This window comes from Lemur catta, chromosome 6 (assembly GCF_020740605.2).
Source record: "Lemur catta isolate mLemCat1 chromosome 6, mLemCat1.pri, whole genome shotgun sequence".
Taxonomy (NCBI): domain Eukaryota; kingdom Metazoa; phylum Chordata; class Mammalia; order Primates; family Lemuridae; genus Lemur; species Lemur catta.
The window spans coordinates 93062298-93076241 of NC_059133.1; the positions used below are offsets into that span (position 1 = coordinate 93062298).

Here is a 13944-nt window from a genome sequence, read left to right on the forward strand (position 1 = left end):
GCCCGGCTGGGCTCGGCCGCGCGCTGCTCACGTGACCGCCGGGCGGGCGTGAGTCAGCGCCCCCGCCCCCTTCCGCGAGCCTGGACGCGGTTACGTAACCCGCACCCGGGCGGCGGGGCGGGGCGGGGCGGGGCGGGGCGGGGCGGGCGGCGCGGCGAGGCTCGGGGCCGTGGGGAGGGGCGGCGGCTGGGAGTTCTGGCTTATGAATTTTCCTCAGGGTCAGTCGCCCTTTCCTTCCCCGGTGGGGGCGGGGGTGGGCTGGGGCTGAGGCTTTCTGCGTTTTAATTTTTTTTTTCTTTTTTTTTAAGAGACTGGGCCCTGGGCCTCTCTTTGGCACCCAGGTTGGAGTGCAGTGGCACGGATCAGAGGTCACGGCTGCCAGAACTCCTGGGCTCCAGGGATCTTCCCGCCTCAGCTTCCCAGTGGCTGGGACTGCAGGCGCGCTACCGTGCCCGGCTGGGGTTTGAATCTTGTGGCTGCCATTTACCAGCTGTGTGGTCTTCGATAAAGTGTTTAAATTCTCTAAGTCTCGATTTATGAATCTGTAAAAATTGGGGTATCTTTGTTGTGAGGATTAAAGGACATGTGGAGTTTCATCGTAGCCACATTTAACGTGAACTCAACAATGCTGTGATAAATTAGGGCAGAAGTGGCCCGCCCCTATTCTGTGACAGTATGAGATGGGGGACAACTATTCTCTTGGCTCCAGTTCTGGGCTCCTCAGTGTATATCTTGTGAGGCTTACTGCGATTCTAGTGTTTTGTTTTCTATATTAGATTCTAGTGTTTAAGATACTCCCTTTCCATGTCAATACGACCCATCTGAAAGGCAGTCCAGGCACTTCATTTGGCACCCAACCAAAGAAAACAGCAATTCGTTTCCATGCTGGAAGAAAAACTAGCTTACTAACTGAGGGTTGATACGTCTGTCTCTAAAGTGGCACAAAAATGTGGCCGGCCTCAAGATAGCCGCATGTGCAACCAAGATGCAAGAAATTTGTGAAGCCGGGTCATCAAGTTCTCCTATAACTGCTACAGTAACAGCAAAGTACATGTGATTAATCTTAAAGGACGATGGAAAGGCCACTAAGCTTATGACTAGAAGACATGAACCGGAAATATGTGCCTAACAATGGCAACACATTGCAAAATGGAAAAAAAAAAACCTCTTCATCTTGAGTCACAGTTCAAACCTCCTGCCAGAGAAGATAGCCTTTGGATGGAAAGATTTCAAAACCAGCCAAGGATGGCATAACAGTTTTAGAAACTAATTTAACCTCAAAAACATGCAAACTGTTGCTGAGACTGTGTCTGGGGAGGAACAGGCAGCAAAACCCACCCAGAGCTATTAGAAATAATTATTGGTGAAAGGGCTGTCTTCAGAATACCATGAGGTTGGGACCTTGCTGGGGGAAATGCCTAATTGCATTTATATTTCCAAACTAGAAACACAAGGCCCTGGTTTGAAAGCAATTAGTGACCTGAACATTTCCCCCACTACACCCACCCCTAGTGTGGTGACAGTGTAGTTCTACAGGGCTGTTGATCTACAAATGCTCGTGCCCTAAGGATTGCTTGTACTCTAGCAATCAAATGCAAAGTCCTGGTGACTATAGTACTTTTCCCTGATTCAACTTCAAATCTCTTCATTCTAGAAGTCAAGCAGAATCTCAAAGAGAAGAAACTTGGCTTCAGTACTGTGGGTCACAACACCACCACCCTGAGGTACTATGCCCTTTATGAATGTGCTCATAAAGGCACTGAACAAAGCTTTCCTCCCAGGACATCCCTCCATCCTTCCCTCTGCTGAGCTAAGCATGCTTTGCTGTTTCAAAGCCACATACATGAGGCTGAGAGTCTCCCTTGACTCTCAGCCATGTATGCTGACCCTAATCTAAATGTGGTAATTAATGAGTTGGAAGTCCTTCAGTTCTGCTAGTTGCATCATTTAAACTGACAATGGAAGCAATCAAGCCTGACAGTGCATGTTCCAAAGAATGAGTTGAGGATTTTAAGGGTTTCTATTGACAAAGAAGTGAAACTCATTGTTCAAGTGGCCTACCAAGTGGATGACATTGAGGAAGAAATATAAGAACTTCTTGAGCACCACAGAGAAACATTAATAAAAAGCTTGAGGAACTTATAAAATCATCTTCAGTAGAAAAAGATGTGAACAGGAAGAGAAGACCAGTTCTAATCTTCACAAATTACTGAACTGTTCCACGCTGCAAAATACCTGAATGATTTAATTTCTTAATAAAATCTCTCTATGGAGAGAAATCTGAAAGTCATATGTGGTTAAATCTATACATTGTTAATTCCTTATTACCCAGCAATTCTGCACAGGTTTGCAACAAACAAAAATGCTGGCCTCAGTCTACAGAAAAACTTGTGAACAGGGGGGAGTGTGGGAGGAGTGGGAGGGGTAAAAACTTACCTATCTCATAGGATGAACACTATTCTGGTGAAGAGCACACTAAAAGCCCCAACTTAAGCATTATACAAAGTATCCATGTAACAAAAACATTTGTACCCCCTTAATATTTTGAAATTTTAAAAAGTGAAAAAAAAAAAAAAAAGACTTGTGAACAAAAGCCTGAAAAGGAAAGGAATTTAGAGGAAAGAGACTGTATTCCAGTGAACAATTTGCAAACTGGTTGTTTCCTGATCTGCAGATTGTTGGGGTTTTTTTGTTTTTGTTTTTTGTTTTTTTTAGAAAATAAAGCTCTCCTTTGTTTATCCTCTGCAGACCTCATGGTCTTTTGTTAACAGACTTGTACAATAATATACACAGTAGCTTTCTTTATAATAGCTAAAAACTGGAAACAACTTAAATATCCATCAACAGTAGAATAAATTGTGGTATATTCAGATGATGGAATACAACAGTGAGAATTATGAGCTACTATTTGATGCAACCACATGGATGACTTACAAACATATTGGAAAGAGTAAGTTAGAAACAAAACAATACATACTATATGGTTTCTTTTTTCTGTTCTTTTTTTTCTTTCTTTTTTTTTTTTTCCTGTTTTAAAGATGAGGTCTTCCTGTGTTGCCCAGGCTGGAGTGCAGTGGCTATTCACAGTCTCGATCATAATACACCTATACCCTCGAACTCCTGGGCTCAAGCGATCCTCCTGCCTCAGCCTTCCCAGTAGCTGGGACTACAGGTGCACACTGGCTTTATGGTTTCATTTATATGAAATTGAAAAACAGGCAAAACTAATCTATACTCATAGGGGTCAAATAGAAGTCACCTTTGAGGGTGTACTGTCAGGGAAGGAGCAGGAAAGAGCCTTTTGGGATGCTGGATTCTTTATCTTGATCTTTTATTTTTTTTAGAGATGGGGGTCTCACTATATTGTCCAGGCTGGTCATGAACTCCAGGCTTCAAGCGATCCTCCTACCTCAGCCTCATGAGTATATCTTGATCTTTTTGGTGGTTGTCACCCAAGTATGTACGTATGTAAAAGTTCATTCAGCAATTTAAGATTAGTGTATTTCATATATGTTACATTTCAATAAAAAAATAAAAAGGCTGGGCTTGGGTACCTGTGGTCTCAGCTATTTGGAGGGCTGAGGTGGCCCACCAGTTCCAGTCCAGCCTGGGCAACATAGCAGGACCTTATACATAAAATGAAAAAAATTTTTTAAAGTAAAAAGTTAAAATTACTTGTAGCATCATGGAATATTTGAGCTTTTATCAACAAATGTTTTTAGCAGCTCAAGAGTCAGTGGCAACAATTGGTGAATTGTTTTGAACAACTAGCAGCAGCTGAGCAAGTGTGGTTAACTTCTGAAACTGAACTAGAGCCAGCCATGGTTTAGGTTTACTCTCTGTCCCCAAGCCTTCATCCACTCGGTTATCATACAGGTCCTGCACTAATGTTCATCCTAGGCTACTATCCACAGTCATGATGTCGTTATTATTGATGTCAGATAATGGCAAGAATATGTCGGTTAGGTGGATGACAAGTTTCAGGTTCACACCTTTATTTTTTTATAAATAGCATCTTACTCTGTCGCCCAGGCTGGAGTGCAGTGACACAAATCACAGCTCAATGCAACCTTGAACTCCTGGGCTCAAGCAATCCTCCCGCCTCGGCCTCCCAAACACATCTTCCTTTTTAGTATTCTTTCTTCCTCCTCTTTAATTTAAAACATTATACAATTTTATTCTAAGCTGGGTGCAGTGACTCAGGCAAGTAGTCTTAGCAATTCAGGAGGCTGAGGCAGGAGGATCCTCAGGAGTTTGAGGCTGTAGTGAACCTTGATCGTGCCACTGCACTCCAGCCTGGGCCACCCTATTTTAGAAAAAAAATTTTAAATTTTATTCTGTCCATCATTGTATATGTACTGCCATACATTGATTTTTACACAAACATACACTGTACCTCATAGATGGGATAACTAAGAGATTTTCAAGGATAATTTTGACTGACATAATTGTCACCTTACCCCTTCCTACTCTCTATCCCCTCAAAATGTGAAGCTTGTAGTACACTTCTTGGCACACAGAAAGTGACAGTGCAGCCCCTTCATCCTGGAGTTCCACCTCCTGCTCCCCACAGGCGCTCTCTCAAAAATATTGCCAATGATGTCTGTCCAAAAAAATCTTTTAAGTAATCAAAACTGAATTTTCTGCCATGCTCTATGTTCCTTGACCCTCTTCTCGCTTTACACACTCTCTCTTGATCCCCTCATCAAGTTTCATAGTTCAACTTCTTTTTTCTTTTTTTTAGAGATGGGGTCTCACTATGTTGTCCAGGCTGGAGTGCAGTGGCTGTTCACAGGGGCATTCCCACTACTGATGAGCATGGGAGTTTTGACCTGCTCCGTTTCCAACCAAGGCTGGTTCATCCCTCCTTAGGCAACCTGGTGGTTCCCCACTCTGGGAGGTCACCATATTTATGCCAAGCTTAGTGCAGACACCTGATCAGCATAGCACTATACAGCCCAGAACTCCTGGGCTCAAGCGATCCTCCATGTCAGCCTCCCAAGTAGCCAGGACTACAGACATCCTGCCACCATGCCCAGCTGGGCCGGGGTGATTCTCATAGTTCAACTTCTGACTAACTACCTCTCACTCTACTTCCAGACCTGCCATTTGCTAGTGTGTTCTAGACGATTCCATCTGATTGTTGCTCAAACAACTCAAAAATATGTCCTAAACTGAACTCATCATCTCTCTCTCCTGCCCTCCTGATGCTGCCCACAATTGCTCCATCTTGATTGGTGGCACCACCTTCCACCAAGTTTTCCAGGCTAGAAAGCTCCCTTCTCTCTTTCCTTTCCCTGAATGCAGCATCTCATCAGGCACCAAATTTTGCAATTTTTTTTTTTTGTATGTACATAGTTTTATTTTTTATTTCAAAATATTAATTAAGGGGATACAAGTGTTTTTGTTAAATGGATATCTTGTATAATGCTTAAATCAGGCTTTTGGTGTGCCCACCACCAGAATAGTGTTCATTGTACCCAATAGGTAAATGTTTATCCCATACCCACCCTCTGCCCTCTTGGTTTCTTATGTCCTTTATATCTCTTTGTGCTCGTGTGCTCCCACTTACAACAACATATGGTGTTTGGTCTTCCATCCCTGAGATACTTCACTTCAGATAATGCTCTCCAGTTCCACAAAATTTGCAATTTCATCAGTGTTTCTTGAATCCTTCTCTTTCTATTTCTAGTGCCCTATTTCAAGCTCTTGACACCTGTCACCTGGGCTGCTGGAACTGATCTCCTTGCTTCCAGTCCTGTTTCCCTGGAAGCTTCCTCTACTTTGCTGTGAGAGTGGCCTTTCCAAAATACATATCTGACCATGCTCTCTCCTGCTTTGCTCCTACAGTGAGTGCCTCCTCATCACTGGCTTGTCCTATGAGATAACAGTTATTTAGTATGTTCCTCAACTTGGCCTGCAAGCCCTCGGGACCTGGAGCCCACTGCCCTGGCCTTGTCTCTTATGCTTCTTTCCTTGCCCAAACCCACCTGCTGCTTCTTGCGTTTTTTCAAGCTGACCCCTCTGGAATGCCTTCTGCCTGCAGCAACCCTAACCCCACCTCCACACCGCACAGAATTAGCCCCTCCCAGGCCAATTCCTAGTCATCCTTTGAGGTATCACCTCTTCCAGGACACTTTCCTTTCTTAACTGCTAGAACCTTGGTTAGGAGTCCTATCCTTTTCACTCCTTTCTTTATATCCTTTATCTTTCTTTATAGCTCCATAATTTCATTTACTACATGATAAACTGTTCTATAAAAGTCTTTTTAACCTTCTTGAGGATTCACTGCTTAATCTCCAGTACTTAGCACAAAATATTAAATTTGAACCAGAAAGTGTTCCAAATGTTTTACATAAACATAACCTCATTGAGTCGTCACTGCACCCTGTGCAGTAGATACTAATATTACCTCTGTTTTACAGAGGAAGAGACAGGCACGGGGAGGATAAGTAACTTGCCCGAGGTCAGGTGTTGGCCTTCAGGTATTCATGCCCAGGCGGTCTGGCTCCCAGCTGGCATCTTTCACTACTCTATTTTATTGCCCCCACAGTGAGTGCTCAGTGAGTGTTGAGAAAACAACACTAGCTATGCTTAGCGGGCGCATACTGTGTACGGAGCTCCGTGCTACGCGCTTTACCTGGATTTTTTTTAACTCAACAATCCTCTGAGGTAAGTACCATCATTATTCCCATTTTACATAGGAGAAGACAACTTTAGAAAAAGTTGGCAACCTCCCCAAGATCACACAGCTAATTAGCGGCACAGCGTCACTGAAAACCAACGTCCTGCCTTAATCCCACACTCTGGCGCATGAGGCCAACCGCTCAGGACTGGACTGGCATCCAGCATGACGGCTAGACCGGCGGAACACCTGCAGCTCCGGCCTGAAACAGTTCAGAACCTCAGACGTGGCGCAGGCTGACTCACACCCGGGGCACAAAGAGACAAGCCCAGGAGCGTGACCTAGAATCACAGGGAAATGGAAATCAGCGTCAGCACGATGGAAGCCCCTCCTTGACCCAGTGCCCCTTATCCTCGGGGGCTCAGGAGCTGGTTGCTCAGGCAGCTCAAAGGTCTTGTCGGTGGAGAACATCCCCAGGGACCCCCAGGCGATGATGCCATCAAAGGGTCAATTCTGAGGTGGGACGGTCTGGGTGCCGACTCTGTAGCAGCGAGGGAAGGGCTAACCTTCCCGCAGGCCGCCCGGTGGGAGCGGCGACCACAGGTTAACCGCCCGGTGGGCTCACGGGGGCGGGGCCTCGGGCGGGGCGTGCCCTCCGCGGGCGCGACCCCGGTGGAGTGTCAGCCGCCCGAGGGGTCCCCGCGGGGGCGGGGCCTCGGGGCGGGCGCGGCGACGGGAGGGTTAACCGGCCGGGGGCGGGGCCGGGGCGGAAGCGGCGGGCTGTCAGCGCCCCGCGGGCCTCGGCTTCTCTCCGCCCGGCTCCTCCTGACGCCGGGTGACCGCCCGCGCTGAGAAGCCCAGCGAGGTGCGGGGGCGGGGGCTTGGGGCCGGCCGGGGGGGCCCCATTGTGAGGCTCGCAGGGGGCGAACTCGCGAGAGTCTCGGCGGCCCGGCACGGACAGGGGAGGGCAGGACGAGGGGCCCGGGAGCCTCGGGCGAGCGCAGAGGGAGGAGCCGGCTGGCCGGCAAACACGAGTGAGAGAATGGGGGCCTGGCCGCGGAGCCCCCCGCAGGATTCCGCGATCCATACCCCTTTCTTCCTCCCCTCCCCTCCAGGTCAGTCCCGAACTGGAGTTCAACTTTCAGAAGAGAGACGACCCAGCAACTCTCTCGGGGAGTCCTTCAGCTCCTCACCTCCATGGGCCAGACGGCCCTGGCGGGGGGCAGCAGCGGCACCCCCGCCCCACAGGCCCTGTGTCCTGACCTCTCTTGTCCCGAGGGCTTGGAGGAGCTGCTGTCTGCCCCCCCTCCTGATCTGGGGGCCCAACGGCGCCACGGCTGGAACCCCAAGGACTGTTCAGAGAACATCGAGGTCAAGGAAGGGGGGTTGTGCTTTGAGCGGCGGCCCGTGGCCCAGAGCACTGATGGGGCCCGGGGTAAGAGGGGCTACTCGAGGGGCCTGCACGCCTGGGAGATCAGCTGGCCCCCGGAGCAGAGGGGCACGCATGCTGTGGTGGGCGTGGCCACGGCCCTCGCCCCGCTGCAGGCTGACCACTACGCGGCGCTGCTGGGCAGCAACAGCGAGTCGTGGGGCTGGGACATCGGGCGTGGGAGGCTATACCACCAGAGCAAGGGGCCCGGGGCCCCCCAGTACCCAGCCGGACCTCAGGGTGAGCAGCTGGAGGTGCCGGAGAGACTGCTGGTGGTTCTGGACATGGAGGAGGGAACTCTGGGCTACGCTATTGGGGGCACCTACTTGGGGCCAGCCTTCCACGGACTGAAGGGCAGGACCCTCTATCCGGCAGTAAGCGCTGTCTGGGGCCAATGCCAGGTCCGCATCCGTTACCTGGGCGAAAGGAGAGGTGAGGCCTGGGGCAGGTGTGGGGAGAATATTCTGTTACTGGTGGCAGCGGTTGGGATGAAAACTCAAGAGCAGAGGGGGTGGGCTTGCATCTGACCTGCCTCCAATGCCAGTTTAGTGCTAGGAAGGCTAAGGGCCCTCACAGCTGTTATCTATATAAATCAAGAGCAACAGAGGTAAAAACAGGCTTGGGAAAGAAACTTGCTTAAGTTTTCGTGGCTAGTAAGTGGTGAATCCTCAGAATGGAGGGAGGCGCTCCAGGGATTAGGGCTTTACAGGAGATAGCCCCCGAGCAAGAAGTACAAAGGGTTAAATGGGTACTGGGCTAGGTGTGCAGATCCAAAAGGAAGAGGACTGGCAGTGCCAGGCACCCAGGGTGTATATTGGACTCCCTGGGGCCTGACCTGTCTCTGTGCCACATGCCTACTTCCTTCCTCAGTCAGGCCCCAGGATGGCACCAGGAAGGAGAGCAGTGAGGAGGCAGGGCCTTGGGGTGGGGCTGCAGGGAAGACCCTCCTTGGGAACCGACTAGGGCCAGCTCTCTGCAGCTGCTGCCTTCAGAGGTGGGCAATGCCTGTCCTCCCATCGGCTGCAGTGAGCCGCTGTAGAGTGGAAGGCCATCCTTCCTCTCTCCTCATTAGCCCCAGCTTCAAGGCCTCTCTGGAATCAAAGGCCAGGCCAGCTCCAGCACCGTCAGAGCCACCTTGGCCTGTTGCTTAGAGGGCAGCCTTAGCTAGAGCTTCACCCCCAGCTCTGACTAGGGATGTGTGAAATCTTAACTGTGACACAGAACTTCAGGGTACCTTAGATCTCCCTTTCAGCAAAGGTGGGGGCAGACTCAGCAGGAAAGCAGAAGGGCACCTGGGCAGGCCCTGTAGTTTTAGGATGTCTGGCTGGTAGCTGCACCCCTACTTACCTTCCCCTCCTTCTCTCTCCCAGCGGAGCCACACTCCCTTCTGCACCTGAGCCGCCTGTGTGTACGCCACACCCTGGGGGATACCCGGCTGGGCCAGGTATCTGCTCTGCCCTTGCCCCCTGCCATGAAGCGCTACCTGCTCTACCAGTGAGCCCTGTGACACCACAGATTGTGCTGGGGCCTTGCCACCACCCCTGCCCTGGGGAGGCGCTGCTAGCCCAGATCAGCTACTTAAAGCCAGTGAGGCTGGGCCCCTACCCAATCCATGCTCTGGGGATGGCTCAGAGCCATTCAGAGGGTGGAAGGAGGGAGGTGATATTCAAGGCTGTGGCAGCCTGGTACGAAAGACATTTTTTTCAAGTAAAAATAATGAGAGATATGTTGTTATAGAAACCTGTTCGTGGCCTTTTCTTTTTTGCACAAGGGATAAAGTTCTATGGCTGCTTCAAAAAGGAAAAAGTATATGGGCAAAGACAGTGGAGGAGAGACCACAAAGCTTAGTGCCAGGTGTTTTATTTCCCTCACACGGGGGATGGGTCACATACACAACACACAGGCATCGGCACCGTGGGAGAGGGGAGTACCCCCGGCCTCTGAGGGGAGGAGCGTGGCTTCGGGGTGTGAGAGGGGAGAGGAGGATGGTTTCTTTCTCCTGCCTTCACTGGGGCCTGGGAGAACCCACAGACAAGCTCTACCCCTTCCACCTCTCAGCCAAGAAAGCCACCTTGGTGACATGTTTAGTTCCAACCATCATAGTGAGTGCAGAAGGGATTGGCCTGGTCCCAACCATTACGGGGGAAGGTATAAATGGTAAAAGAAGGTACAGTTTGGAGTAGGCCATGAGAGGGTGCTGATGACACCATCAGAAGCATGTGCAGGGTGGGGGCAGTTACTGGACTTAGGGGCTACCTAGTCCCTGGCTTAGCAGGAAGGGTAGGGGAGAGGGATGGGCCTATTGTTTGGCATTGATGATGTCCACGAATTCAGGCTTGAGGGAGGCGCCACCCACGAGGAAGCCATCCACATCAGGCTGGCTTGCCAGCTCCTTGCAGGTTGCCCCTGTGACAGAACCTGGGAAGGGAGCAGAAAGAGGCTTGGTCAGGGATGGGATGAGTACATGCCATCCCTACCTCCATGTCTGAGGCTCGGTCTGGTTCTCAGCCCACCCCACCTCATTGCGGAGCCAAACCCACTCACCTCCATAAATAATACGGGTGCTCTGAGCCACTGCATCAGAGACGTTGGACTTAAGCCATCCCCGGAGCTTCTCATGTACTTCCTGGGCCTAGAACAAGAAGCCAGCCTAAGCTCAGACAGGAAAAATCACTGGCACCAGTGAAGAGAGTTAGTGTGGTTTCTCAGCAAGAGCCCTGGGATCTGAGTCAGAGCAACAGGGCTCTGATCCCAGCCAAGCCATGGAATAGATGCCCTTGGACAAGTCACAGTCCCTCTGGGCTCCGGAGTGTCTTGTCTTTAAAACGAGGGGTTGGCCCAGATGATTTCTGTCCAGTCCTACTGAGGCTGGATAGCATGAGGGCAGGGGGCTTGGTTACCTGTTGGGGTGTTGCAGTCTTGCCGGTACCAATGGCCCATACAGGCTCATAGGCCAGGACGACCTTGTTCCAGTCCTTCACGTTATCTGCAGGACAGAGATCACAGATGTTGGGAAGGGTGACAGGAAGGAGCCATCCAGCCAGACTCCCCACAGTATGAAGAACAATGGCCTACTGCCCCCTGGTGGATGTTGATAGATTTTCAGGTGGCATCCATGCCTTCAGGGGCAGGAGCAGAAGTGAGAGGGACCAAGTCTCCAGGGAACCTGACCCCACCCTCTGAACTCCATGGCCCCGCTAGGCTCAAAGGTCCTTTTTTCTAGAGATACCTGCGATGACCTTGGTTTGCTCAAAAACAACCTTCTCAGTGATGCCAGCTTCCCTCTCATCTAGCTTTTCCCCGATGCAGGCGATCACTCCGAGTCCCTCTGAGAGAGCATGGGCCACTTTCTGCCCAATCAGCTGTTGAAGAACAGGCATGGTGAGACATCCCTCTTGGAATAAGGCATCTCTTATTTCCTCTCTTGGTTACTAACCTCATCTGACTCCCCAAAGACATGCCTTCTCTCCGAGTGCCCCAGGACTACCCATGTGGCTCCACAGTCTTTGATCATGCCGGGGCTAAAATAAGAGACAGAGCCAAGATTCAGCAGGGAGTCCCCCACTGTGGCTTTCTCCACAATGAGGAAAGTGAGGGAAGGGTCCCCACGCACCCTCTCTGCCTCCATCTCACCTGATCTCCCCAGTAAAGGCGCCATTAGTCACTTTGTAGCAGTTCTGTGCAGCCACAGCAATCTTGGGATCTAGCTTCTGCCGGGCGAAGTCGATGTAGGCAGTGGGGGGTGCACAAACCACCTCTGAGCATGAGATCCGAGAAAGCCTTCATTCTCCAGACGTCCTACTTAGTGCTCTGGAGCCCCACAGCCTTCACCCTCTTTCTTGGTTCTGCTCTCTCCCCTTTTCACCCCAGCAAGATGACCTCTGTCTACTTTCCAGCCCATGCTGGGCCTGCACCCAACTCCCAGTGCCTTCCAGGTGACCCTGAGAGGCCATGGCCCTCACCCTGCCCTCTGCTCTTTTACCAGCTGTGGCTCCAATTTCCTCAAGCTATTCTGGGCATGGGCACCTCCTAGACTCAGCATTCTCTAGGGGCCAACCCTGCCTCCCTTCTAAAATAGTCCATCCCCACCTTCCCCAGCAAGGCAAGGATGTTTAGCAAAAGAAGGGGCCAACTCCTGAGTTTGTATTGGGTTTCTGGGGAATAGACGAGAAGGGGATGCCTCTTTTGATGAGGCCCATGGTTCTGTGATCTAGGTTGGTGGGAGGGGAAGGATGGAGGAATAGCGGTTTTACTCGTGGGTGGCAGGGAGTTGACTGGCTCATAGAGGTCTTGCACTTCCCCGTTTCCAGGTTGAAAGAAGCTGTAGGCTCGCTCCTCACTCCCAAATGGCTCAGCCTGCTCAGTCTCTTTAGTGGAAGGCAGGAGTCGCCCAGGCTGACGAAGGGAAGGGTTCAGAGCTGCGGCTCAGGGGCCGAGAGCAGCTGGGCGAGGGCGCTCTGCGCGCCCGGCAAGGCACTGGGAGGAGTCGCTGGCTACGTGCGGCGGCGCACGGAGGCGGCTGCCGAGGGGGCAGGTGGCCGGGAACCCGCGCAAGCTCAGCCTCCTCCCCCACACTCGGGGGCAGCGGCCAGCTTTTCCTGATAGCCCACGAGGCCCAGGCTCCGCTCCTACCCGCGACTCTTGGCTGGTGCAGCCCCAGTCCGCGCCCTGGGGCCATCTTCCTCCCGGTACCCCCAGAAGTCCACTCCCGCCCCACCGTCCGCGCGGGCACCATTAAATGCCCAGCCTTCCCCGCTCGACACACCTCCGGTTCTGCGGCTGCGGGGCCGCTGCTCGGGCACCCAGAAGCCCTTGTCCCCCAGCCATGCATCCAGGTGCAGGCAGACACTCGGAGCTCGGGAGGGGGCGCTGCCACGCCCGACCCCCGGCGCTCGGCCCGACCCCTCCCCGGCAGGGGCTCACCGGTGTCGGCCGGCACCTTGGCTGCGTTCAGAGTGCTGATGAGCTCCCCCAGACCCTTCTTCCGCCCATTCATCTTCCAGTTCCCCCCCACGAAGAACTTCCTGGAGGGCGCCATGGCGCTGGAGGCGACACACTGAAGGTCAGTAGCACCGCGCAGCCGCGGCCACTGCCCGCTTATATAGAGCGCCGTGAAGCAGAACTCCGCCTCCCCGCCGTCCTCAGCCATGGTGGGCCCGCCCCGCGCCAAGTCCGCCCCCCGCCCGCCGCTGTCGCAGTGTTCTGACGTCCCCCCCTTTCTTGTGGCAACGTTCTACACGAAACGTCTGGGCGGGCTCAGTCGCTTCTGGCTTTCGGGAGAAGACGAGAACTGGGACCCTCTGCGTCAGGAAGCCCCCGCTGCGCGACCCCAGCCCCCCAGAGGGCCAGGGTGGGTTCCAAGTGACGCTGGCTGGCCGTAGCCCACATGGGTCTCTGGGGCTGAGAACGCTGAGGGCATCGCTCCAACTCTGAGAAAGAGAAGCCCCTTCCCCCATCGGAGTAGCTGCTCCCCCACAGCTGAGCAAGCACCCTTGACGTACCCAGGGACAGCGTAGCGCCAGTTGCTGGGCAAACACAGGGTCCAGCTCACACTGGCATAACGTGTGCCCGAGTATCCCACTCTTGGGCTCCAGCCGGCTGAGGCCTGACAAGAAGAGCAGGGACTGAGGCCCATGAGGGACATCTGGGAAACTTGGGCCTACCTGTGTGACTACAGGAAGCAAGGAAGGGCTCTTCACCCCATCGTCCCTTTGCCTTGTGCTCTGTGTTTATGCCACTCCACTCCACGTCCCCACCCAACGCCCAGCTTTGCAAGAGCTCCAGAACTAGTGAAAAGTAAAGAGCTGCCTGGGGAGGGGCAGGGGACAGAGCTGGCAGTTTTCTGAAACTGGCCCTCCTGCTAACCCCAGAAGGTAAGACTCTCCCAAGG

General features: G+C 52.3%; 2 protein-coding genes and 1 long non-coding RNA gene across 3 annotated transcripts in view; 2 read left to right on the forward strand and 1 right to left on the reverse strand.

Annotated features, from left to right (window-relative positions):
• The window catches only part of LOC123640100, a 29263-nt gene extending 28737 nt beyond the window's left edge, over positions 1-526 (forward strand). Inside the window, exon 4 of the long non-coding RNA XR_006735873.1 lies at positions 309-526. This is a non-coding gene — a long non-coding RNA (uncharacterized LOC123640100). The remainder of the gene's footprint in view (positions 1-308) is intronic.
• A 6877-nt stretch (positions 527-7403) lies between these two features.
• SPSB2 (splA/ryanodine receptor domain and SOCS box containing 2) lies at positions 7404-9794 on the forward strand. The gene is made up of 3 exons (XM_045554451.1): positions 7404-7490; positions 7741-8486; positions 9425-9794. Exons 2-3 carry the CDS (start codon positions 7823-7825, stop codon positions 9550-9552), a joined length of 792 nt encoding a protein of 263 aa, XP_045410407.1. The 5' UTR covers positions 7404-7490; positions 7741-7822; the 3' UTR covers positions 9553-9794.
• Positions 9795-9898: 104 nt separating this feature from the next.
• On the reverse strand, positions 9899-13216 carry TPI1 (triosephosphate isomerase 1). Its single transcript, XM_045554450.1, has 7 exons — positions 12978-13216; positions 11688-11811; positions 11491-11575; positions 11284-11416; positions 10955-11040; positions 10599-10686; positions 9899-10472 (listed from the first exon to the last, which is right to left on the reverse strand). Exons 1-7 carry the CDS (start codon positions 13201-13203, stop codon positions 10354-10356), a joined length of 861 nt encoding a protein of 286 aa, XP_045410406.1. The 5' UTR covers positions 13204-13216; the 3' UTR covers positions 9899-10353.
• Between the last annotated feature and the right edge of the window lie 728 nt (positions 13217-13944).